Here is a 23548-nt window from a genome sequence, read left to right on the forward strand (position 1 = left end):
TGGAAGCTACTATTTATGTAGTGGCAGAACAAAACCAAGCCTTCTAGAATACATTATTTCCCTCTCCGCAAAAAGACAACAGTAGAGAAAAGAAGTGTGCACATAAAAACCATAGAGTGTATATTTATTTAAAATAAGTACTCATACAGAAGGACATCAATAACACATGGAGAATTCAGATTCTTGCTCCAAGTTATCTTTCCTTCACAGAAAATAATACAAGCTGAAGATTAGACTTGCTATTTGGCAATGTAAACATTGCAAAAAGAGTATATATTTCCATTAGGAGGTACTTTGTTACATCTTATTCTTGGCTTACCGCAGGTTACATGACACCCAGTAGTTAGAACATGACTATGAAGTGGGAGATTGCAATATTAACAAAAGTTGGACCATGCTCAAATACACTATTTTTGTAATAAAACCAGACCAAGTCTACCCACACTTAACAGGTGGTCAAGGTTTCCACTGTAAAAGCTTATGCTTTTTATTTCATTTTGAACCATAAAATTCAGTCTATTAAATGAGATAATGGATTACAAAGATAAAGCCATCTGCATAATTTTCCCTGAAGCTATAGTTCAAAAAAGGTAGATGTTAAGATAGCTTTACACTGAGATCTAAGAGCCTCAGTGTTTAAATTACTACTAAAAACCTCGTAAACAGTTCAAAAGGTATTATGGGTTGACCCCAGCCAGCAGCCAAGCACCCACACAGCTGCTCGCTCACTCTCTCTCCTCTCCTTCCCCAGCAAGACAAGGGAAAGAGCAGCAGAAGCAAGAAAACCCACAGGCTGAGCTAAAGGCAGTTTAATAACTGAAGAAAAGAGCCAAAAAACAAACCACCAAGTGATGCAAAGGCCATCACTCACTACCTCCCACAGGCAGTCTGCAAACAATGGCCACCTTGGAAGCCAACATCTCCACCCCACCCCCTGCCTTCTTCTTGTACCCAGTTTTTATTGCTGAGGGTGGGTATGGAGTAGTCCTTTGGCCAGTTTGGGGTGGCTGCCCCAGCTGCATCCCTCCCAATCTCCTGCCCACCCCCAGCCTACTTGCTGCGAGGGCAGAGCAGGAAAAAAAGAGAAAGCCTTGACCCTGTGCAAGGACTGTTCAACAAAGGCCAAAACATCAGTGTGTTACAACACTGGTTTAGGCACAAATCTGAAACACAGCACCATATGGGCTGCTATGAAGAAAATTCACTCTAGCTCAGCCAGACTCAGCACAGAAAGAAACCCCAAGAATTCAGCTGCTAATCTGCATGAGATATAGCATATCAAGGCTCGTTATTTGGAAGCCTGAAATCAAAAGCAAGTCATCTATGGTAAAATGCTTTCAGTATATGACATTGTGTGCCAAATTTACCAAACCTGAAAGCAGTCCACTAGTCAATACTGTTCTTAACATTTGCAGTAGTGGCTTTGACTAGTGTATTTATAAAACAAGTAAGCCTAAGGCCTTCTCCAAACATACAACTTTGTATGCAAACTTGTGTGTGGGACTTGTGTCCATGTTATTAAAAGTGATACGATTTCCTCATATAGTTTGGATATTGGTATTTACTGTTTACTCCCACCAGGTTGTAAGCAGTATTGTACAGTAGATATGCATAAATAGAATCATAAATAAAAAAAACTAACAAGGTGCTCAGAAAGGCAGCTCAATGACTTTGCCCCTGCGCAGGAGAATTCAGTTTATGATGCTTGCTTACTGCAGTTCCAGGGGAAAATGTATTTATTAAATATAACATCAGAAACTAAAGTTTCCATGCATCTCTTTTCTGGCCCATAAGTAAATATCCTGGGAACGGAGAGCAGAAGTGATGGTCCATGGAAGTCAGCAGTGTCTCTTCACAGACCTTGAGAGCTCCTCAGTGTTTGTAGGAATGACTGTTCATTAAACCCAAAATAGCCCAAACAATGCTACTCCCAAGGACAGTAGTTTTTATTAATCTACCATGAAACTTACTTCTGTTAAGGATGAAGGTGTTGAGCACCACAGATGTTTAACCCACTGAAAGCCTTCAGGAGTTGAGAGTGTAAGCAGTGTATAGCTTTCTGATGCTTTCAGATGTTTAAAGGCAAATGCAGCCCCTCATTACCTCCTCAGAAAATTACTCATCATGTCCAGAAAGTAATATAGGAGAGCCAGTAAGAAGTTCTCCATAAATAAAACAAAAGGCCACTGCAGAACAAGACTGCCCACAAAATTTTAACCTTTGCACTGAAAAAGTATTTAGCAACTCAGTTTTACATGTAAAGGCCACTCCTGCAGAGCAGTAAGGCTCTGCCAGTGCAGGTCAGTACTCACAGCTCTGTATTACCGGAGCAGGAGCTGCTTTGGGGCTCTATCCCCAGGGAAAGCACCCTCCCAGCAATTTAGGAGGCTTCTCTCCGTGCAGCAAGAGCTTTCTAGGAAAGACTGGGCTGACTTACAGTCAGATTTGAATATGAACTAAGCTAAGGCTATCTGCCCAAGGTTTTAAAAGTAGCATTACTCACTGAAGAGATCTGTCATGAATCTGAGAGGCTAAGGCACAACAAGAGTAAGCAATCAAAGCTACAATTTTCCATGTCCAATTTAACACAAACCCAGAAGGCTCCAACTCCAAGCCAGCTGAAGCCGCTTTAAGGCATACAGGGGGCACAGGCAACACTGGTAACAGCAGCTGTCAAATCTAAACATTACTAGAGATTTCTTTTGAATGCACGCAGGTGACCCAAACTGGGTTCTGGGACACTGGTGACTTAAAAATCATAGTTTTGTTTGAGGTATTAGAAACCTTACAGCTTATGCATAGCTCTGTCGCTTGCCACGGGCCCTGATGCAGATGTGCCAGAACCACGAGAATGGCTCAGGCTCTGCCCTGAGCAGATGTTTCTTGGGCAGGCTTTGCTCCCTTGGAAATGAGCAGCAGCAAAAGCAGCAGCCCTAGCTCCCCTTTCCTCTCTCCCACCTTCCCCGCAGTGGGTCAGGCTAGCAGCAAACAGGGTTATTCTCTATTCCACAGCGCTACACAGCAAGCAAGCTCACTTCCAAATATATCCAAACAGAAGTTGCTAAACTGCAAAATAAATACAGTTCTTACTGTAAATTATGCCACAAAATGTAGGTTATACCTAATATTTCATGGTAAAGGTAGTGTTATTTAACTTTTTTCCTTGTCCTCAGCATAGCAGATACAAGAGGCCGTTTGAACAAAATTTAATACTTCCACAGAAAGTAACAAATAAGTTTACTTTCTGGGTTTTTTACTCCCTGTCATAACAAAATAGTGATCATCTTGCCTGCTCTTTGTAAGTGGACCTTTTGATACACCAGGCATTCCTTTGTTACACACTGTTGGTGATTTTCCCTTAGGGAGAGGCTTCTTGGCTGCTGGGGCCAAGCTTTCATTTGCTTGCACGTTTTGGGCCGAAGGCTGACCTTTTGCGGAAGGCTGCATTGGCTTTTTGGTCACTGCTGCTTTGGCTGAAGTTTGAGGAAGCCGTACAACAGATAAGGGAGTACGTTCAGGAGGTTTGGATGAAGAAGTGTGTCCAACCTGACGGGGTTTACTGACATTTGGCTGCTTATTGACAGCCGATGATATGTTTTTGCTTGTAGACACCAGCGTAGGTGGTGACTTTGATGCTTTGCTAACTACAAGGGAAGGTGCAGAAGCCGAGTGTTTTAGGACTGAAGCACTTTTCAGGTTCCTTGCCCGGTCAGAAGCTGTTTGTGGAGCTTTCTGAGGATGCTGAGACCCAGTCCCTGAAGTCTGAATAGCATTTTCAGAAGGAGGTTTTGTGAAGAGCTGCTGAGAATGTGCAAACTTGGCAACAGCACGCAGATTTGTAACAGGCAGCCCAGCAGCCCTTGGAGCAACTGAATTCACTTTGGTTTTAGTGACAGATACAGGCTTGCATTTAGCAGGGACGTGCTTCTCTTTTGAAGCCATCGTTTCAGCTGTCCCAGGCAAGTGAGGTGGCTGTTTTTTAGAGGATGAGAGGACAGGATGCAGCGTTGATGCTGGGGAGCCCTGAGGAGGGGCAAATTTCACCTTGGGAGCATCAGGGGACCGAATACGTTTGCGTAATGTCTCAGAGTGAACGAGAGCCATCCTTGCTCCTGCAGATGGAAAGTTTTTGCTTGCAGGCTGTGAAGGAGCAGAAGCTGGTGAGCTCTGTGCAGGAGACTCCAACTTCGTTAAGGTGCCAGCTAATGGTTTGAAAGGAGACTGCATGCCTGTTGCTGAAGACCCTTGTAATTTGGACTTGACTGTCAATGACTTGGCTGTGGAGGATGGGGGCACTAGCACTTTTGGTGACAGGGCAGGGGACTGAGGACGCTTAGATAAACCCTTCTTGACACTGGCCCCGAGAGCTGAAACAGGAGTAGGGGGTTTTGATGGTTGCTTTGGAAACATATTGACAGCTGACATTGGATTCATAAGAGGAGGCTCCTGAGTTTTAGCTGATAAGCTGGGGACACTGTCACTGGTGATCCCTTTCTGAAAAGCCAGGATTTTCTGTTCCAGAGTTGCAAACTGAAGCACTCGACATGGATCATATTTAAGCAGAAAACCTTGAAGAGTGTCCCAGCCTCCACCAACACGTACCATCACATGCTTGCCATGCAGCATCTGAGAATGGAGGAAGAGTGGGTGGGAGCAGGAGAAGAACAAAAGAAATTTCGATCCTGTTTTATGCAACATTATGTCTTCAACTTACATTAACATCTATAAAAATTTTAAGAAAGGAAGTCCTATTTTAAGTCAGAGAAACATTTTTAAAAAAAAGAAGTTATGTGATAAATAAGGTTTATCCTTCCCAATTCTTTCATTAGATAGTTTCTCCTGCAGAGACAGTCGTTATGCATTGGGAAATAATGAAAGCATATATACAGAAGACATTTTAACCATTCTGTCAGCATCTTTATTCAGTATCCAGAGACCTGGATACGGGTTGTGTTCAAATCATGGAAGCTGTCCTAACACAAACTCTTATGCCTGCTGAAGAGTGTGTTCAACTATCCCGTAAATGATAAACCCCAAGTGTCCAGATTTTGAATGAGCAACGTTCTCAGTATATTTTATAGCATTAGCCTTATTTATATTGCAAGTTGTTATTGAAATTTTAGAAACACCACAGAAAAGTATTACCTAACTTAGTGTAGTTGTAAAATCAATGGCTGTAAGATTTAAGTAGCTATGCCTACTTTGAATAGGGGATTGGATGATGTGGTGTCCCAACATAAATCATTCTGTAATTCTAAAACAATTCCATAAAAATGAGATATTCCACTTAAAAGCATTTCTCTCCCCATTATGAATATAAATTGGAATTCTAAGAAACTACTTACTCGTATGAAAAGTATTTTATCTCCCAGTCTATAACGTCCCTCTGATAAGTATTCAATTGAAAATCGATGGGAACAACTGCAGGGAGGATCTTCTGCTATATGTTTAACCTAGTTATTAAAAATTGAAAGCATTTGTTAGTATTTTAACAGAAGCATGTGTTCAACAGTTTGAGGTATTTAATACAAGAAAAGATACTGAAATCTTCATTCCATAATCTAAGAAAACAGTAGAATTCTATTCCCTCACAAGAAAACTCAGCTATATAGAGTTTCAAAATGCAGAAGATTAAAAGAAAAAGAATTTGTACATACAGTTTGTTCTAAGTTCTTCCAATCCAATTGTCATGATTTTTTCAATTTTAAGTTATTTCTACTTTTGTTTTTAAGATTTGTCCGTAACACTATGCATAGTACCATCAATTCCAACTACAACCTTGTACAGACACTGTTATGGTGTCTAGAAATAAAAACAAGTGCCTGGGTCTCTCCTGTGACCAAATCTGTTGCTACACCTGAGCCAGGACTACCTCAGCATTCTCCCTAACTTTTTGTAAGGCTTTTGTAAATTTACCTTCTGTGTGACACCAAAGAAGGAAACCACTGAAAAAAGGAGAAAGGTAGTCCCAAATAAGTACAGGATTAGAGAATATGTGTCTATTACAGCCACTTAGAAACTTAACAAAACAGAAGGTCAAAACTACTGCCAAGCAGGAAAAACAGTGAGTTTTCAGAGCAAGCAAGGATCTGGTGGCTGACATTCCCAAAGAAGCGAAAGTTTCATATTTTAACACAGAGGACCTTTAAAATAAATGGATTGTAAAGCCTCAACATGCATTTTTAAGCAAAATAGGAGAGTTGTTCATCAGCTTTTTTGGACCAATTCACAACATGTACAAATAATTTCCTTTCCTGCATACATATTCATTTCCAATTGATACAGCTACACACATTTTATGTAAAGGCTTTGATAAAACTTTTGAAAAACACTAATTTAACATTTGATGAAGTTTTATGAAAACATCAAATTGAAGAGAAGCATGTTGCAGTCATAGAATACTGATGCACCAGAAAAACTGAATAAGAGTATTTTTTATGCTCAAAGAAGCAACGGTGGCAGGGACAGGAATCAAGGCAAATTATATGCACTGAGGCATTAACTCCAAAACATATAGGACAGCATTTTGCTTACATTTAAAAAAAGAAGTTAGAGAGGTGCATGCACTTTAATGAGGCTCACAAGTATTAGATGAAAAAAAAGCCTGTGCTTGCTGAGCCAGATCATATAAGTACTAAACTTAGAGTTTGATTTAAAGCTCTATCACAATAAATAGTAGTACTTACTGCTTCATGTAGCTCCCCATGGTGACAACATGATTTTGCTGTGCTAATAGGTGATGGTGGTCCAGAGGTCATCAGCAGTGTTTCTTCTAGCTCAATTTCCTCCTCTAGTTTTACTAGCACAGGAGGTTCAACTCCATACCTCAAATACAAAAGTAGAGAGCTTAATTGCTAATTTTCTAAAGAAAACAAACAGATTCTGAGTGGCTTGACTGACAGGGAAAAGCACTAAATCAGTCAGAGGAACATCTGCCTTGATAATCCAGAAAAAGAAGGAGCAGCTCTGTGTTTCTAGTAGAAGCCCTCCCTAAGATGGTCTTGGAGCTATCAGAAAAGGCAGTAAAAATATCGATAATACTACACGATTTAAGTCACATCCAATTTAGATAAACTATCTTAAAGCTTCCAGCTCTGCACTAGAAATACATTAAAGTCTAAATTTAGAGAATGATAGAAAAGACCTTAAAACCGTATTTCATGTTCAGTGAGATCTTCCAAGATGCACACATAGCTATAAGCTGAATGTAGCATTTAACCATACAACTATAAAAAGCAGTATGGATCACCACCTCTTCTTCATGAAAAGTCTGACAAATACTTGAAAAAGTACTCACATTGTACAAATGTCCTAGAAAAGCTACTCATTACTTTCTGTGCAGAACAAACATCTACTGCACTGCACTTAATGACTGCAGATTGTTGTAACTCTGTCTTAACTTTTACTTAATAGAATATGTTCTTCAATTTCTTGTTAGGAGCATGTGTAGACATGTACCTGGATACAATGCGCCCAATTTCCAACAGGCAAAGATATACTTGTCTTGGATCCTTGTGCAAAACTAAAAAGGAAGAGAATAAAAGGGAGTTACAGCACATATTCAGTGTGGGGTGGCCCGTGCAATTAGATACGGAGAAGGAAAGACAAGGAATAGGTGACTAACTTTGCCATCACTCCACCCAGAGGCAAGCTACATTACCACGGACAAAGCACTATACGCTTTCCAACTTTAATTTTCTATTCCATAAAGAGTTTAAACCCATCCTGGCACTCCTGAAACCAAAGTCTTCTCTACCCCCTAAGAGAAATACGCTTTTTTTAGTTTTATGCTGTTCCTTTTTGATGTGAACTGGAAATAAAAGAGATCCCAGAGCTTCCCTATCGCCAAATACATTATTGCTGTCTTAAAGATGAAAAGCATTCAACAACTGTAAATAGGAAAGCAGAGCCCGTCTGTTCACGCTTGTGCATACAGACACAGATAGGCACACACACACTCTATAGGAGAACAACTGCAGGGGATACACTGCAAGGGACCTAGCTGGCAAGTGGATGGCTATGCAGCCAGTCTGCCTAAGTAGTTTAAACCCTCGTCTGTGAGAGAACACCCTGGGTGATTGTTATCATTTCAGTAAGCAACACATCTTTTTTCTTAGCACTTTAAAAGCTCTAGGTGCCAGCAAGGTCCATCCATGTGGCAGACTCACCCAGTTCCACTAGAAGATACCACTTTGCCAGCGGCAGCTCACCTACCCCATGCTATACTCTCATTTCACACACACACCCTCTGCCAGCCCCCCACCTCCTGCCCCATCCACCCAGAGCTTTTCTTCAGAATGTGGTATCTCTGTGAGGCTGTATCAGAAAAGGATAGTCAAAATCCCTGACCATAAGAAGGAGGAGAATGACACTGGCTTAAGAGACAAGCACTCAAATTTGAACATCAGATATTGCCTGGGATCACAGAAAAGAAGCAACACTATTTCAGATCTGCTAGTGGCATGCAGTTTTGCACTAGGCTATGCTTCTCAAAGACCGTGCCCACATTAACCCAGCTGGTGCCCAATGCCGAGGCTGCTTTGTACCCCTCAGTTCAGAGCAGCTGTGCCTTGATTGCATAGTCACACTAAATGACAGTCAGGAGAGCTGAGCAATGAGATGGAAATGTGGAATGATAACCAAACGCTATGAAGATGACTGGCAGATCTTCTGGATTATCCTGACAACTTTGAAATGAAAAAAATTAATTATTTCTATTGTCACACTGAAGAATGGAAGAGGCAGAAGGAAATCAATGTCTGTTTTGGTTTCTCGAAACTTCCATATTTAGGTGTGCAAGAAAAAGAAACAAAGCCATGAACAGAGAAGGAAAATAGTTTAAATTCTCATGCACAAGTAACTACTTCCTCCTCTGTCCCCATACAAGCCTCAAAATTGAGATGCTTTCAACATGTTCTAAGAACAGTTGTATGGATGCTTCAGAAAACAAACCTGTGCTTTCTTAGCCAGCTAGAACTATTGCCTAATAACTTGGAAACCAAAGGCTGGGAGAGATGTCATTCAGCTCCCATCAACACACACACAGCACTGTTCTTTCCCCCACCACCAAGAAGTATAAGAAACAGGAAAAGCTGTAGATACAATTTTCACATGGTGCAAGATTTATGTTAAAAGTCTGACTTTCTTCACACCATGCAGTAACAATATTCAGTAGAAACTGGAAATTCACTCTGAAGAGAAACCTAATAAGCTAGCTCTATATTTAGAGATGAAATCTAACATCTTTCTGATGTTTAAATTGATATTTAAAACAACTTTGCTTTAAATAAGACCAAAGTGTTTCCTAAAGCATAAGCCAAGTATGAAGTCAGGTGTTCTTGTTTACATCATCTACTCCAGTTTGTAAGTATACTTCTTAAAAGATCTGATTATGAAGGGCAAATATAGAATAGAAACCTGACATAGCCATAATCTAAAAGGTACTAGAGGTCATTTAATCTTTTGGGTTTTGTGGTTTTTTCAGCTGTAACACAAGTGGTATAATTTGCGTAAATCCAGAAGAGATAAATCCAAATATATCCCAGCAGTGATCAAGACATTTGTTTTGGCTTGCTGTCAAAAGGCATCCTATGATAGCTACTTCTCCCCTTCTACTGCCTCAGGAGCCACTGAATTTATTTCCTTCACATCCATCCACACTATGGTGGTGGTGCTGCTATATGTATCTGATGGGAAAAAGACAATTGTCAAATTGTCTTTCCCCTATTTCATTCATAAAGAGTGGCTTGAAAGTTTGATGGAGAACATCAGTGGAAAGAATGTTTCCTCAAGCAGGCTGCAAGTCTGCTCATTTCAACTGCCAAAAAGGCTCACAGAACGTATTTATGCCACAAAGCAAGCTTGTGTCAAGAATTACAGACTTCAAAACACTTCTTGGCTATGAGTGAAAGCCACAGCATTAGGAAATCCTGTCTGCTTATCTCAGGGAGGATAAACAGGTTCTAGTTACCCATCCACTTACAGAAACTAAGATGTTTAAGCAATGCAATTCATACAAGTTGAAGTGAAAAAATAATAAACCTAATTTTCTTATAGCTCAGTTCTCCTGCTCATCTGTATTTCATGGCACTGAAAAAAAGATACACTCACTAGTCAAATCACGAGACAGGTGCAAATGAGAATGATTTCTCAACTATTTTAAAAGAGGACTTATCCAGTACAGAAGGCATGGGCCTTTTTTCTTATCACTTTAAAACCTCTAGGGGCCAGCAGGGCCCATCCGTGTGGCAGATTCAACCAGTTCAACTAGCAGGGAGAACTTAAAAGAAAAGCAGTTAATGAAAACAGTTCCTCCCATTTAAACAGCATTAAATGGCAAAAAGAGTTCAAGAAAATCTAGGAAATGTTGTGACAAATTCATTTGATTACTGAAAACAAAGGTACTTTGCAATCTTCTGCTATTATGCTATAGGCAGATGTTTTTCCTTTAAAAAAAAAACCCACACAAACACCCACAAAAAAAACCCACCAAAAAAACCCCCAGTATTTGGTTGCCACAGAAAGGTTTGTATTAATTAATTTTTACTGACATAATAGCTGGTAGAAGAGCATTTCATTATTTACCATGTGATGAAAGCACAGTTCCTCTTAATTAGCAGTCAAAAAAATTTGATTCCATCTGGAAGTATCAGTCTAGAAGCTGTTTGTTGTAAGGGACAGACTGCACTGGGGCAGGCATACACGCAGTTGGCAATATTTATTTTTATAACTATCTTATTAAATGGGAAAACACAAATGGTTTAGTCATGTCAAGTAGGTCCTGAAGTAAATGTTAATTACCAACAGACTGTTGCCACTTCAGGCACAACGCCTTGATGCAATTACCAAATTTAGCAGTCGTGAATGCATTATTCTGAGGGCTTTCTCCAACAAGAATGAGCTCTAATACCAAATAAAGGATCTTAGTGTGAGTTGACTCCATGGCCCTGTAGTCTTTCCGCACAGAGAAAGCAAAACCACACTTTTCTCCTTTGTTTCTCAGCGAGCCTTTTACTGAAGGAAAACACGTGGGTTTGCCACAGAGCTGTCACTGCCCTCTTCATCCCACACAGCAACTTTTACAAGTGTGGAAAAGCATCATGCAAATCAGAGCAATCGCTGAACTGATTTGTCAAGGTTTTTACTTGAACACTGCCTTAAAACAAAAAAAAAAACATTAATAGCTTGCATGAGACAGGCACAGTCATGACAAAGGTTTCAAAAAGCTACACACAAGAGATGTGCCTGACAAGATAGTTATCCACATACAGATCAATGCAAGTCTTACAAAAAGATAGATTTACCTAAACCTTCGGATTCAAAGAGGTAAGTCTCATCAACTCCAATGGCCCTACACCAGTTAAGAAAGTTGGCTGTATTATCTCTGGCAAAAAAAGATCCTGATGGAGCGTCCTTCTTACACGGAACTTTTCTCATAGGAAAATTCTAGCAAGGGAAGAAAAAGAAAAAAAAGTACATTATGCACATCAACATTGCCAACAGATTTCAAAGCATATTTACAAAGGAAAAACCTCACTAAATTCAGAGTACGGAATCAGTGTTTAGTAACTATTTTGTGTTCAACCCACGATGTATTCTATTAAAAAAGCTACACTAACATAGAAGGTATCCCACCTTATGGTTATGAACACTCACTGAGTAAACAATCCGTAGCTCTGCAGCCTCTCCCAAAGTTGCCCATACAGTTGCTTCCCCATTTGCCCACATGCTGGGGTAGAAGTCTTACTGGCGTTTCACAGGTCTGGATATGTATTCTCCCTTCCCAAGCTCTGTTCTCAGCAGCAGTATGAGCACAGCTAGAGAACCCCCAACCAACTAAACTATACTTAGCTGCCAGATTTCAACATTTTAGAGCCTGTTCTAGAGAGCAGAGGGAATGAGAAGGGAGCAAGGAGCAGCTTCCTTTAAAGCAATTCAGTAATTTGTTTTTAAATTGGTATCTTCAAAACTAGAAAAGCAGTTCAAAGATACCCAAGCTATGCATGATGTCCTTCTTAAAAAAACCCTAAGGATTTGCAGCATTTATATGGCTCTTGTATAAATACCATTTGGCATCCTAAACCTGCTGGTTTGTCTCCCTCAATTAATAATAATTCTCATATAAGTAATATAATTACTTAACTGGTAAGTATCCATTATTTAAAACTATTGTTTTACTAGACACACAGTAAAAGGTAAACACACCAAAAAATGGTCTGGATATGGTGAAACAATTCCTCCTGCCCCCAGGGGAAAACACTATTAATCAGGGCATATTAGCTAGTAATCTACTACTTGATAAATCTAGGCATTATTGTAGCTTTACGGGGTACCTGTGCATTGACCATGTGCTACCTGCACCAGTGTTACATGGATTTATACTCCAAAAGATCACTATTCTTCAATGTACAAACACAGACTGGAAGTTGCTTCAGATTCATTTCAACTCAGCCTTGGTTCTAACAAAAACCACCAAAGCCCACCTCCAGGTACATTTCAGTTTGGATAGTTTCATGGCTGACCTATACACTAGAGTTCAGCCGCCAGTTTCTGGTATAAAACATGCCACCAAATGCCAACAGGTATCTTGTTACCAACCACACCGATGTCAGGGAAACAAGCTCCAGCTTTGGACTAGATTTTTCTCTGGCAAGACTTCTAGTGAAATCAGATCAAAAACCTAGTGAGGGCCTTAGGATTTAATTAACAAAGCAAATAGGTGATTTGTTGCATGAGGCCAGTTGATCCATCTGTAAAGCCACGCTGTTGTTAATCAGTCTCTGGATAAACAGCACACAGACCACTCTACTTTGGGAAGCCTCACTCATCTGCTTTCCTTTTACTAGTATTTGCAGTTAAACAGTTTGTAATATAGGTATTAAAGCTCACCATATGACTCACCCTTAAATTATTTGAGCTACAACTTTTTTTAATTCTGTTTTGAAGAACGCCAACCAATTGGCAGAGTAGTACCCCATTATCAAGTTCGTCTAGCAGTTGTTCTGCTTTGACTTCTATCCCTAAAAAAAAAAGGCTAATATTAGAGTTACTCCACAGAAGGTAAAGAAGTTTAATACGAACTAAGACTGAAAATTACTACAAGTATATAAGTAAACTAAAATCAAATATCCACTTAATGAAATTCTGATTAGGTGAACAAGATTCAGAAATACAAATTAGAATGATTAATCATCCTACCTCTAAGAGGTGGCAGCTAATAAAATCCAAAACCAAGCATGCATTTTAATGCAGTTCTAGCCATTCAGGCTCAAATACACCAGATCTTAATAGTACTATATACATTGTCAGCATTGACTGGAATATTGGAAAGCGCCTTGAAATGTATTAGAGTGATTTATTTTTAACCTCACCCATCAAGCCAGACAGCCAGATTGACAGATCTTCTTGCATAGGCACCAAGGTTGCTTCATGCCGCACAGATATCCACTGGTCATACAGGCACACATCTGCCAAGCCTGGCCCATGTCTGGGAGTCAGAGGACTTCGAGGACTTAAGGGAAGGTCATCGCCAAACCACACCTGCAGAAGTTTTCGGTAAGCTGAAGACAGCAAGCTCAAATATTTCCAGTCAGATGACAAAAACTTGCAGTTCTGACTTATACTAAAGATCTATTATTCAAAGAGTAAGCGTTTGTTCCCCTTCAGACAGACCAAGCCAACACAACAGTAATCATGAGCGGCGCAGCTCTCATTAGTAACTCCTGCATCAAAAGTACTACTCAATCATTCTCTTGACTCCTTTGGATTTAAAATTACATACTTTCCTGAATATTAAATACAGAAAACATGTTTGCGGGGGGGGGGGTCTCAACACATTTTAAGTAATGAAATCTGCAGTTTATCACGTAATTTACTACAGACTACTGATTTATCTAATTAAAAATTTCAGAAGTATTTTATATTTAAATCATTTAAATCATGACATTAAAAGAGGAAATATATTCCTATGCAAGAACATAACACACTTTTTGATCACCAATCCTTAGCATTTCTCTTAAGGACTGTGTATTTTCAAACTGAGAGGTAGCTTACTTTTCAAGGGAAGGAGCAATTGAAATTTCATTCCCAAAGACAGAAACCTTCTGATATTCTTAACTACTTTCCTTCCATTCTGTGTGTGTATAAAATACACTTATATTTAAGTGATTAACTAGAATATAGGGTTTTTAAAAACCACCTCTTAATCATCAAGCAAGTTTTTCAATATCAGCTTTTACTTCAAAACCTTCTTAGGTAACAGCACACAGAAAGAGAAAGGATCACCTATCTGATATAACACCGGGTTATCTATCTTATCATATTGCTCCATTTGTAGAATGGGAAAATTATTGGCTTTTTTTTTTTTTTTTTAACTAGAGATAACTCTGGGGATTCTAGCATTATATCTGCTTCAGGATAGATTTTTGCATTAAAAAAAGGTATTATAAAGGATTCAAAGATTACACAAAGATTACAAAAGGCGGATTTAAAAGATTACCTGAACTGCATTCTGCATGGTCACCTGCATTTACATTAGTTTCTACCCCTGGGGAGAGAGAAGAGAATTTTTAGTACAGTCCCTCCTGCTTTCATGAAAATCCCAAGAAAAACCTACTAGTGCTGTTTTGGAAAAATAAGAATGAGTCTTTGTGAATGGAGGGGGAAAGGGAAGCATCTAGTACCTAAGGCTCTGATCCAGTACTCGGTCAACTTCAGTTTCTGCCCTTAAATAAAGCAGCAGTTATTACAGCACAAAGTAGCAACTAATTTCGTGTGCATATATAAGACTCAAAAGTTTGCAGGATTTTAAGGAGCTGTAAGGCATTTACTTTGCCAAAGAGAAATATAAAGACTTCAAACCATTATTGGATTTAACAATGTTGGCATTCACCCTTTCCTTCCAAGCTATCACAAGTGTATCTTGCACACACGGCATACACATATATGCACCTTGGTTTACATTAAATACTTTGAAGATTATGAAAACCTTAAAGCAAGGAAATAATTTTGAAGAGTGAGGTTTCTTCTTGCATAGACACATGAGAGAAATCAATGTTTTTATTAATTTCTGTTGGGATTTTGACTTTCCAGGCAGTTAGTGCACCCCTATGTCTTCAACAGAATGCTGCTAACTATTGCAGCAATATGGTTATTAGGACAATTCCCTAGCAAAACTATCCTTAAGAAAAGTTTTAGAGGCAATTGGGTCAATGCTTTCTCTCCTAAAGCCAACACATTATTTTCCAGCAATTACTTCAATCATCGGAAAACCCAGCACAAACTACACTGGGCTGCAGATCAGTAAGTTTCTCCATGTAGGCTCCAGGTCTGAAGACGTGTGGTATTACCACGTTGGCTGCATACACACATGCCAGAAGGAATTTCCTCAGCATAATTCTCCACAGTGGTAGAGGAGGGCATTACAACCTCAAAATGCACCTATCTATGCCTTGAAGCCAGTTAAAAACAACTTTCTTGCTCTATTACTTAATAGTAGCAGTAAAACTTCATCTTAACTGATTAAGCTGAAAACCAGATTGCAGACATTGTCACACAGTTTTAACACATTTGTTTTCCTTTAAAAATAAAGAACTTCCCTCTCTTGTCCCAGATGTTTAAGCCTTACACATAGATGGCATTCTTCTCCCCTCCTCCATTTGTTACACAACTTGGTTTTCCGATAAATAAGGCTGAATAGCCCATCACAGAAGATCGAATTCTTGTAAAAATTCTCCCCCTTCCTGTTATCCAGAAAGCAGAATGGTGCTCTTCCCTGCTCATTTTTCCCTCCTGCTAAACAGGACCACACATCAGGCATTTCAAACAACTTACCTCTACCACCAGCAAACAAGTGACCAGTTTGTTTGCTTTTGGGCTGAAGCCACTTCCTTTTATCGGGACTGCTACCACTTCTCAAACTTTATCAGAGACACTCCAAGTGGTATCTGTTCCCTTTCTTTTATTTCTAGGGAAGAAAGAAAAAAAAAAAAAGAAAAAAAAAAAGGAAAGAAAAAAAAGAAAGAAGAGACATCCTCTCCTTGATGTCATTTTTCCTTCTATGAATGAACAAGGAAAGGGCAGGGTATATACCAAGCATTACTAATGAGCATGTTATGCTTCCCACAGCTTTGTCCAGGGGAATACATTTTCCTTTAGCATAAGAAAGCTATTGTCCCAAGAGAGTCACAGTAAGAGGCTTCATTGATTAAAAAAAATAAATAAAACAACAGCAGAACAGCCAGTAGAGAAGTTGGTCTCATTAAAATAAGGAGTTCCATATAGGCTAACAAGAGCTCTAGCGTACTAACTGCCAAGGGAAAACAAAGGGCAGCCTAATTCACAGGGAGCACTCAAAACACGAACAAAGCAAAATATTCACGCAGCAGCTATCACAGGAATGCTCAGCATCTGCAGTTTTGTGGCATGCCTAACAAAAAGTAGTTTAAAAAAAAAAGGAAAAATAATAAAAAAAAAAAAGATGAGACTGAGGAAAACTGTGGCACTTGAACTTCAAGGGCCTGCTCTTCTAAAACAAGTTATTTTGTAAGCCCATAGGCCAAAGGGCTCTCTAGAAAGTCAAATGGATTCACTTATTACCAGGGCATCTGAACACCACTTAAGAAAAAACCCTTCTGATGGTACAGAGTACTCTGCACAAATTCTGAGTTGAAAAACTAATCTAGTAACAGTTACCCATTTTCAGATCCCAAACAGCCCAGCTCTGAGATCACAGGGAATACAGATTAATGTAGCCTTATCACTTACTGGGAGAGGCATGGGATGAGAAGAGCCAGAAGCCTGCCACCTTCAAGTAGTCAGACTGCAAAAGTGCAGAAGGTGCTGTGGTGAGGTGAATATTGCAGTACCAGGTAGAGTCATAACCAAATCTGACTTCTTCTAAAACCAGTTGGGTTCCCTGCATCAAAAAGCTGTACATAATGAACAAACAAGTATTTGATACTGAATTCATGCAGCTCCAGCTAGAACCACATCAGTTTCTACACGTGCCAATTTTATCAACTCACCTTCATTCAACAGGCATTTGGTGTTCTGGGATCACAGTTGTGAAAAACAAAGACCCTAGAATGAAAATGTACTGTATTGTGTCCCATGCATAGCCTCAGGCCATGCCATTCCCATTTCCAGGCCAGCTGCTATCTCCAAGGTCCCTAGGAGAGCTCTCTACCTGTTGCATCTTTTAAACAGGGGAAGCACCAGAAACTTGCAAGTGTTTCCCAAGCAGGGGGGCAACTAGCCCAGCTCCAAGCTCAGCAAACCTAGAGGTCCCCCACCACCAGCACCACTCTCAGAAAACACCTCATTTCTGCTGCCAACAGGCTCCATGGCATGGGAAGAGAGGAGAAACACTGCCTCGTAGCACTGTACAACTGGATCAATACAGCAACACTGATTTACTGCAAGACGAGTGGTCAGCACCAGATGATACACTGCGGGAAGCAGGAGCTGCCTTCGGCTGACCGACTTCCAAACCTCTGATAAAGGACCAGAGCTATGGATCGACATTAAGAAAGTGAGATGAGAAAAACGTACCTATCTATTGACATGTGGCATAGGGACAGACATTTCTCAGGAAAAGGTGGTGTGGGACACGACCCACACAGGCAGCCGTGTAAGACCATAGTCTGCCTCTGCTCTTCAGAGATGCCCATAACTTTGCCTCCAGGCAATCTGAGAAACAGCAAAGTCAGCAAATACTAAAGAACTTTACGCAAATACTTCAGGGTGCTAAACACATGCTCTTAGATGCTACACATGATAGGCTGCTTAGTATCAGTTGTATCAGGTTTTATGGATCATTCACTGGGGCCCAACCAGCAAGACACACCACACTAATTAGACTCAGTTCAACTTGTGCTACAGAATGTGTAAGTGCCATTTTACTTGACTGCAGAATTTACAAAGAAACAAACAAACAAAATCCACAACTCCACAGATACCTAAAACATAAATGAAGCACCCATTGACCTAGCTTAAGTGAAACCTTAAGGGATTCAGAGACTCATTAAAAAGCCTTGGGTTCAGACTCATTAAAAAAAACTTTGGGTAGAAACACTTTTACATCTTTACCGTATATTTAATATATATATAACACATCATTTTCTATTCCATCAACACCCAAAGCCAGTCACAACAGACTAACCTCAAGCAGCTGGAAACTGTACATTAGTCTTGACAGTACCTACTGAAATCCAGGTGTTTAAACACTCTGAAATGAAAGAAGCTGTCAAGTCACTATCTCTTAAAACCTACTACAGGATAGCCAAGAGTTTTTTTGGTACACATAACCTGACATGCCGAAGAAAAGAGATAGACACAACAAGACATACAGGGAGCGGAGTGCTACTCTCTCCCTTGCTACAGCAATTACAGAGCCCTTTTGTTGCATTACTGAGTCAGCAGGAGCTCTGCTTCCCTGGGGAGGCCTCAGAGGCACAAAAGAGAAATAACCAGACTAGTCAGTCCAAGGTGATGGGCTTTAAGGTGGCAACCAACTCTTTACACTAAGGCATGCTGACTGCTCTCCTTGGGGACTGCTTTTCTGCACCTCTCTGTGAAAGTGCACACAAGCATGTGGTAACGAGCCCACTCTCCCTTTCCAAAGGGTGGCAAAGGGCCCGGATCCACCTGTCAGGGCAGAGAAACCCACTTGAAATCAGGGAGGAGCACTTCATCTCAACCACGGCATCTCCGCAGGCAGACAGCTCCTTTACCACAGCAGCATCCAGTTCGGGGAGAGGCTGGCTAACACGGGACATGCTACTCTCGCCGCTTGCTCACATCCACAGAGAAACTCTCCTCTCCCTCCCATTTCCATCCCACCTTTCTTCCAGCCAAGCAACACTGAAGGGAGCATTGCGTGATGCCCAGACTGGAGGCTGCTGGCTGGCCACAGTCAGGAAAAATTTGTTATGACTTAAAAATGAAGTCTCATCTTAATTACGAAAGATCCACCCAGTGCACTTAGAATTACAAATGCATAGACCAGCTATCCCTTATAGGTCCTACAAGTATCCCTGTGCTTTTTCCCATGTCTTGATCTGGCACTATGCCAAAGGTGACACACAGCATCCGTGGAATACAGCCAGCTTTTGGGCAAAGACAGGAGCCAGACGTTTCTGGGCTTACTAAGCAATATGCATGAGAATATTCGCCCAGAGCACTAGGGCAGATTTCCTACAGAAGCAGCACTGCACCCTCAAACGCTGGCGTGAGGCACAGGAGGGACTGGTTTGAAGGCTGCTATGCAAAGTCTCTCCCCCCTCCCCAGAGAAGCTCCGCAGCGCTTCGCTTTCCAGCACCCGCGCCAGGGCGGCTGACCCGGCCGGGCAGGCGCTGCGGCCCCGGGGGGTGTGACCGAGCAGACCCCGGTACCGGGGTCTATCCCCGCGGCACGGGGCTCCCCGCGACGTGCGATGCTCAGCCCGTTTGCAGCCCTGCCCCTGCAGACTGGCGCTGCTGACCGAGTGCCGCCGCTCCCGAGCTGCGCGCCCGAGGCACCGGCGCCAGCGGGACCCCGCAGCAGCGCCCCGGTCCCCACGCGAGGCGCGACCCGGACCCGGACCCGCCCCTGCTTGGGCGCCCCTCACCCTCCCCGCGGCCCGGGGCCGGGATACCGCACCTCCCGGTGCGGGGAGAGCCGCGCCATGCCGCCGCCGCCCCGCCCCGCCCTGCCTTGCCCTCCCGCTGCCGCCGCTCCCCGGCTCCGCGCCGGGCCGGCCCGGGCCGCCACCGCCCCACTCACCCACAGCTGCAGCGGCCGCCGCGCCGCGATACCCCCGCGCCTCGCGCCAGGGCGCCCCCGCCCACCCCGCGCCGCGCCGGCCGCTCCGTTCGAAAGGACCAATCAGCGCCCGCGGGAGGGGCCGTGGCGGGCGGGGCCGTGCCCGCCGCACCTGGCCCGGGGCCCCGGCCCTCAGCCCCCGGTGGTGGCTGGGGGGGGCGGCCGCGCTCCTGCCGCCCCTCCGCGCTCCGCCGTACCGGTTCATCTGGCGGTAGCTCGGGGAGCTCCGCCGGAGGCTCCGCCGGTTTGGGTGAAGGCGCAGCGCAGTGAAACCGCCTCTCCGGCCTCCCCGAAGGACGCGGGTGTAGGGCCACGGTCTCGCCGGCAGCCAGGCCCCCGCGGAGCCCCGGGCGGGCCCCGGTGTCCCACCCGCTGCGGCGGCGCGGCCGGGCGGCCGCTAGCTCGGGCGCTGCGGCACATTGGCCCTCCCGCCCCAGGCCGCTTCAGCTGTCACGAAAGCAGGGGCGGCAGCGTCCTGCTCCCCGTGCCGCCAGCGTGCTGCCTCCCGGGGGCAGCGGTGGCGGGGTCGGGCAGCGGTGCCGCCTCGCAGCCGGGCCAAGAGCAGCTTGGGCGGGCAGCGCCTTCCCCCGCGCCGCGGCCGGGGCGTCCCAGCCGAATGGGCTCACCTGGCTGGGAGCGGACCCCGGCACGAGGGACCCAGGGACCCACCCAGCCTGCCCACAGCCCCTGCGGGCATCGGGAAGGCCGCGCTGCCTGGCGCGGCGTTAGGCACCGGCCGCGCTCAGGGGTGTCGCTGGCGCCGTGTGTCACGGCCGCGGAGCGCCGCAAAGTCCTAACGCAAAATAACCTGTGATGCGCCTTCATGAAGTACAGATACCGTATAACTTTTACTTTGAAATCATAATGCAAACAAAGGTACATGTTTGTAGCATGAAAAGGGGGGTTTCTCTGTGTGTGTGGCTTTTCTCCATTACATAGTTTTTCATCTGCCGAAGTAACATCTTGCACGTGTTAGGTGAACACATTTCACAGTTAAACAGCAAATGACTATGGCATTAACTGTTTCAGCTGGTTTATTCCGGTAAATATCTGGAATATGTTCTTTAATGGAGGCCAAGCACAAAAGCACTGCAGTGGAAAAATCTGAACGGAAGCCTGTATGCCCCCATTTGTCCAGAGGAACTGTAATGGCAATCAGCTTAATTGCAGCAGGAATTAACAGGGTTCCTCTGAGGAGCTGGTGGACTCTTTCTGATTGGAAAATATAAATATAGGGAAAGTTATACTCACATCTGAAGAGCTGACAGCTAATTCTGTGTATAATGAACAAGATAGCTTTCATGAATCCATGGCATGTTTCTATAAAAATGCAGTAAAGAAAATTTAACGTACTGTGGGATATTTTTCTATGAAAATAAATGCTATGTGGTCCTTTAAAAAGATATTTCTCCTAAAATAAAACAAGAAGGATCCATCACTGCACATCCCAGATCTCACAGAGAAGCGGTGTGAATTTGTGATCATTCACTCTCCATGACATCAGCATCTCTGCATGGTGATGGTTAAATGTCCGTAATTCTGTAAGACGGCCCAGAAGACATGCAAAGTGTTGAGGGTTATCTGGGTGGTGAAGTTTGCAAAATTTCTGTAGAATATCCAGCAGGGGTTCTTGAAGCCTTTCTACAGACTCTCTGTCCTTAATGTATTGCCGATCTGGTTACGGTTTTAAAAGAAAAAGTAATTAGCAAATATATGCTCTGATATGATGTTAATATTTACACTGATAAATTAATATAAAATATTCAAATATTTAAACTGGGCGTGATGTTCACACCTACCAAGAATATTTAATTTCAAATTAAGAGAGAATAAAAATACTTAACAGTGTATTTTTGGTTTGGGTTTTCATGTAAGCATCCCACTTCTAGATAGAGAAAACTTTCAACTTTTTAAAAAATTGGAGTTATAACTCAGAAATGTTTCTCTGGGGTTCTATCATCATCTCCCCGTGCAGTTCTGCACCTGAGTACAACCTGCAAGAACTAAACAGCATGGCATAAGTTCTTGGTGGCGTAGTACAACTGGGGAACTTGGCCAGTAGAGTGTACAAGCAGGTCACCAGGGAGAAATCAAACATCTTCATCCTCAGGTGAAATTTCTTTGTTAGAGAAAATTTGCCTTCTTATTTTGTTCATATGGAAGTTTGTGTTTGGGTATTTGGAAAGGGAGGAAAAGAGGAGCATGGGGTTTTTTGTCACTGAAATTTTTGGTGTAAAAAAATTTCCTGACCCATACTGACTCAAAGAGTGATGGAATTGCTTCACCTTCCCATCTTCCGTGAAACCTGATTTGTAAACCTCAGTATCTGTCTTTTGTCCTGAAGCATCAGGCTTCTCCCATTCCTATGGTAGCCAGTTTGTTTGAGGCACTGTACAATTTGTCCATATTTTGTAGGCAGAGCTACAAAATTTGTGTTGTCAGAGAATTAGTTTTTACACCAAAGCCTGTCATCAGGGCTGAGATGCTATTGTGCCAACGCTTCTGAGAGATCAGTTTCCAACACTTGATAGTTGAGAGGGTAACTTCCTACTGTCCTGCTCTTGACAGCTGGTGTTTATTCAATAAAGGCTGAAGACCTTCATTGCCATTCTCTGTTCTAAGTTACAGGGTTTCCCAATTTCCTTCTCAAAAAGTGACATTCCACAATGCTCTGTAGTAGTGTGCATGTAACCACACCTGGCATTTTCTGAAGGAAGAAGCCTGTCATGCTAAGCAGTGAAGAGATACCAGTAATTTTTTTTTAAGCAGGGTATTTAGATATGGTTTTTTCCTTGTATGCAAAACTAGATGGTGTAGCAGGATATTTGGAGTTTGGATTTGTGTGCTTGTTTATGGTTTAACAACTGAATATACTGAATAAACATGTATACTCACTTTATGTAGAATGTAAGTTTTTATGAGTCTTAGGTCACATTCCTCATGCTTTTATTCCAAAACCACTAATATTTAATTCTGGATAAGAAGTTACCTGGAGAGAGGATAACTATGGCTGTGAGCAGCGCGTATTCTTCCTGTGTCATCTTCAGCTCTCCAATGCTTTTATAAAAATTAAACATGGGAGTTATGAATTCAACTGAGATACCTGTCAAGGAAAAAAAAATATTTTTTAATCATTGAAATAATCTGGTTTATTGCCACAGAGCAGTTATTAGTATTTGAAACCTGACTGTCTTGATGGGAGAAACTTACTACACAAATCAGGCCTGATGCAAAACAATTAGTTACAAAAGTGCAAGCACATCCTTGTTTTCCAGATCAGAGTAGAAACAGGCAAACACTGGCAATTTCTTTTCAGATGGTTTCAAGCAAATCTTTTCTTTCAAGCAATTCCTTTTCCTCTACAGGTTTGTCTATGTAGTTCTTCAGGACAAGGATCATACATGTTTTTCTCACTATCTACTGATATTCTGTCTTGTTTCCAGGATGCACAGTCTGCGAAACAGTCCCCATGTTTTCTTTATGGTAAATATACGGAAGGCTCCCAGGGTGTATGGTTTAATTCCAGACCAGCTCAGCTCTGCAGCTAACTGCCTTGGGCAGTTGCTTCAGTTGTCTCCATAAAGGGACTTAATTGCTCCTTTTATGTAGCCAGAAAATTTAACTAGGTCTAGGATTACCTGTATTCCAAGAGCAACTTGCTTGCAATTACTACTACCTTAAAGCATAAACTAGTGTATTACGAAGTACAGAGTCATAAATAATTAAAATCCAGCCCGATTTAAGGAT

General features: G+C 42.2%; 2 protein-coding genes across 7 annotated transcripts in view; both read right to left on the reverse strand.

Annotated features, from left to right (window-relative positions):
- Window positions 1–95: 95 nt before the first annotated feature.
- Window positions 96–19816, reverse strand: GAS2L3 (growth arrest specific 2 like 3). Of its 4 annotated transcripts, none has more exons than XM_056341330.1 (12): window positions 19763–19816; window positions 17025–17079; window positions 16765–16928; window positions 15832–15964; window positions 14498–14545; window positions 13371–13539; window positions 12901–13019; window positions 11304–11445; window positions 7459–7522; window positions 6687–6825; window positions 5346–5453; window positions 96–4626 (listed from the first exon to the last, which is right to left on the reverse strand). In XM_056341330.1, the coding sequence occupies exons 5-12, from the start codon at window positions 14525–14527 to the stop codon at window positions 3238–3240; spliced, it is 2160 nt and encodes a 719-aa protein (XP_056197305.1). In that variant the 5' UTR covers window positions 14528–14545; window positions 15832–15964; window positions 16765–16928; window positions 17025–17079; window positions 19763–19816; the 3' UTR covers window positions 96–3237. The 4 variants fall into 4 exon arrangements, with proteins under 4 accessions (XP_056197305.1, XP_056197306.1, XP_056197307.1 ...); XM_056341331.1 differs by having other exon boundaries at window positions 16765–16915; window positions 19763–19802; XM_056341332.1 differs by lacking the exon at window positions 17025–17079 and having other exon boundaries at window positions 19763–19812.
- An 809-nt stretch (window positions 19817–20625) lies between these two features.
- Window positions 20626–23548, reverse strand: part of NR1H4 (nuclear receptor subfamily 1 group H member 4) — a 40904-nt gene continuing 37981 nt past the window's right edge. For all 3 annotated transcript variants that reach the window (XM_056341071.1, XM_056341072.1, XM_056341074.1), the window contains 2 exons: window positions 22791–22904; window positions 20626–21475 (listed from right to left, as the gene is read on the reverse strand). In XM_056341071.1, the coding sequence (XP_056197046.1) occupies window positions 21237–21475; window positions 22791–22904 (353 nt within the window). In that variant the 3' untranslated portion in view covers window positions 20626–21236. The remainder of the gene's footprint in view (window positions 21476–22790; window positions 22905–23548) is intronic.

This window comes from Falco biarmicus, chromosome 5 (genome assembly GCF_023638135.1).
Source record: "Falco biarmicus isolate bFalBia1 chromosome 5, bFalBia1.pri, whole genome shotgun sequence".
NCBI classification, from domain to species: domain Eukaryota; kingdom Metazoa; phylum Chordata; class Aves; order Falconiformes; family Falconidae; genus Falco; species Falco biarmicus.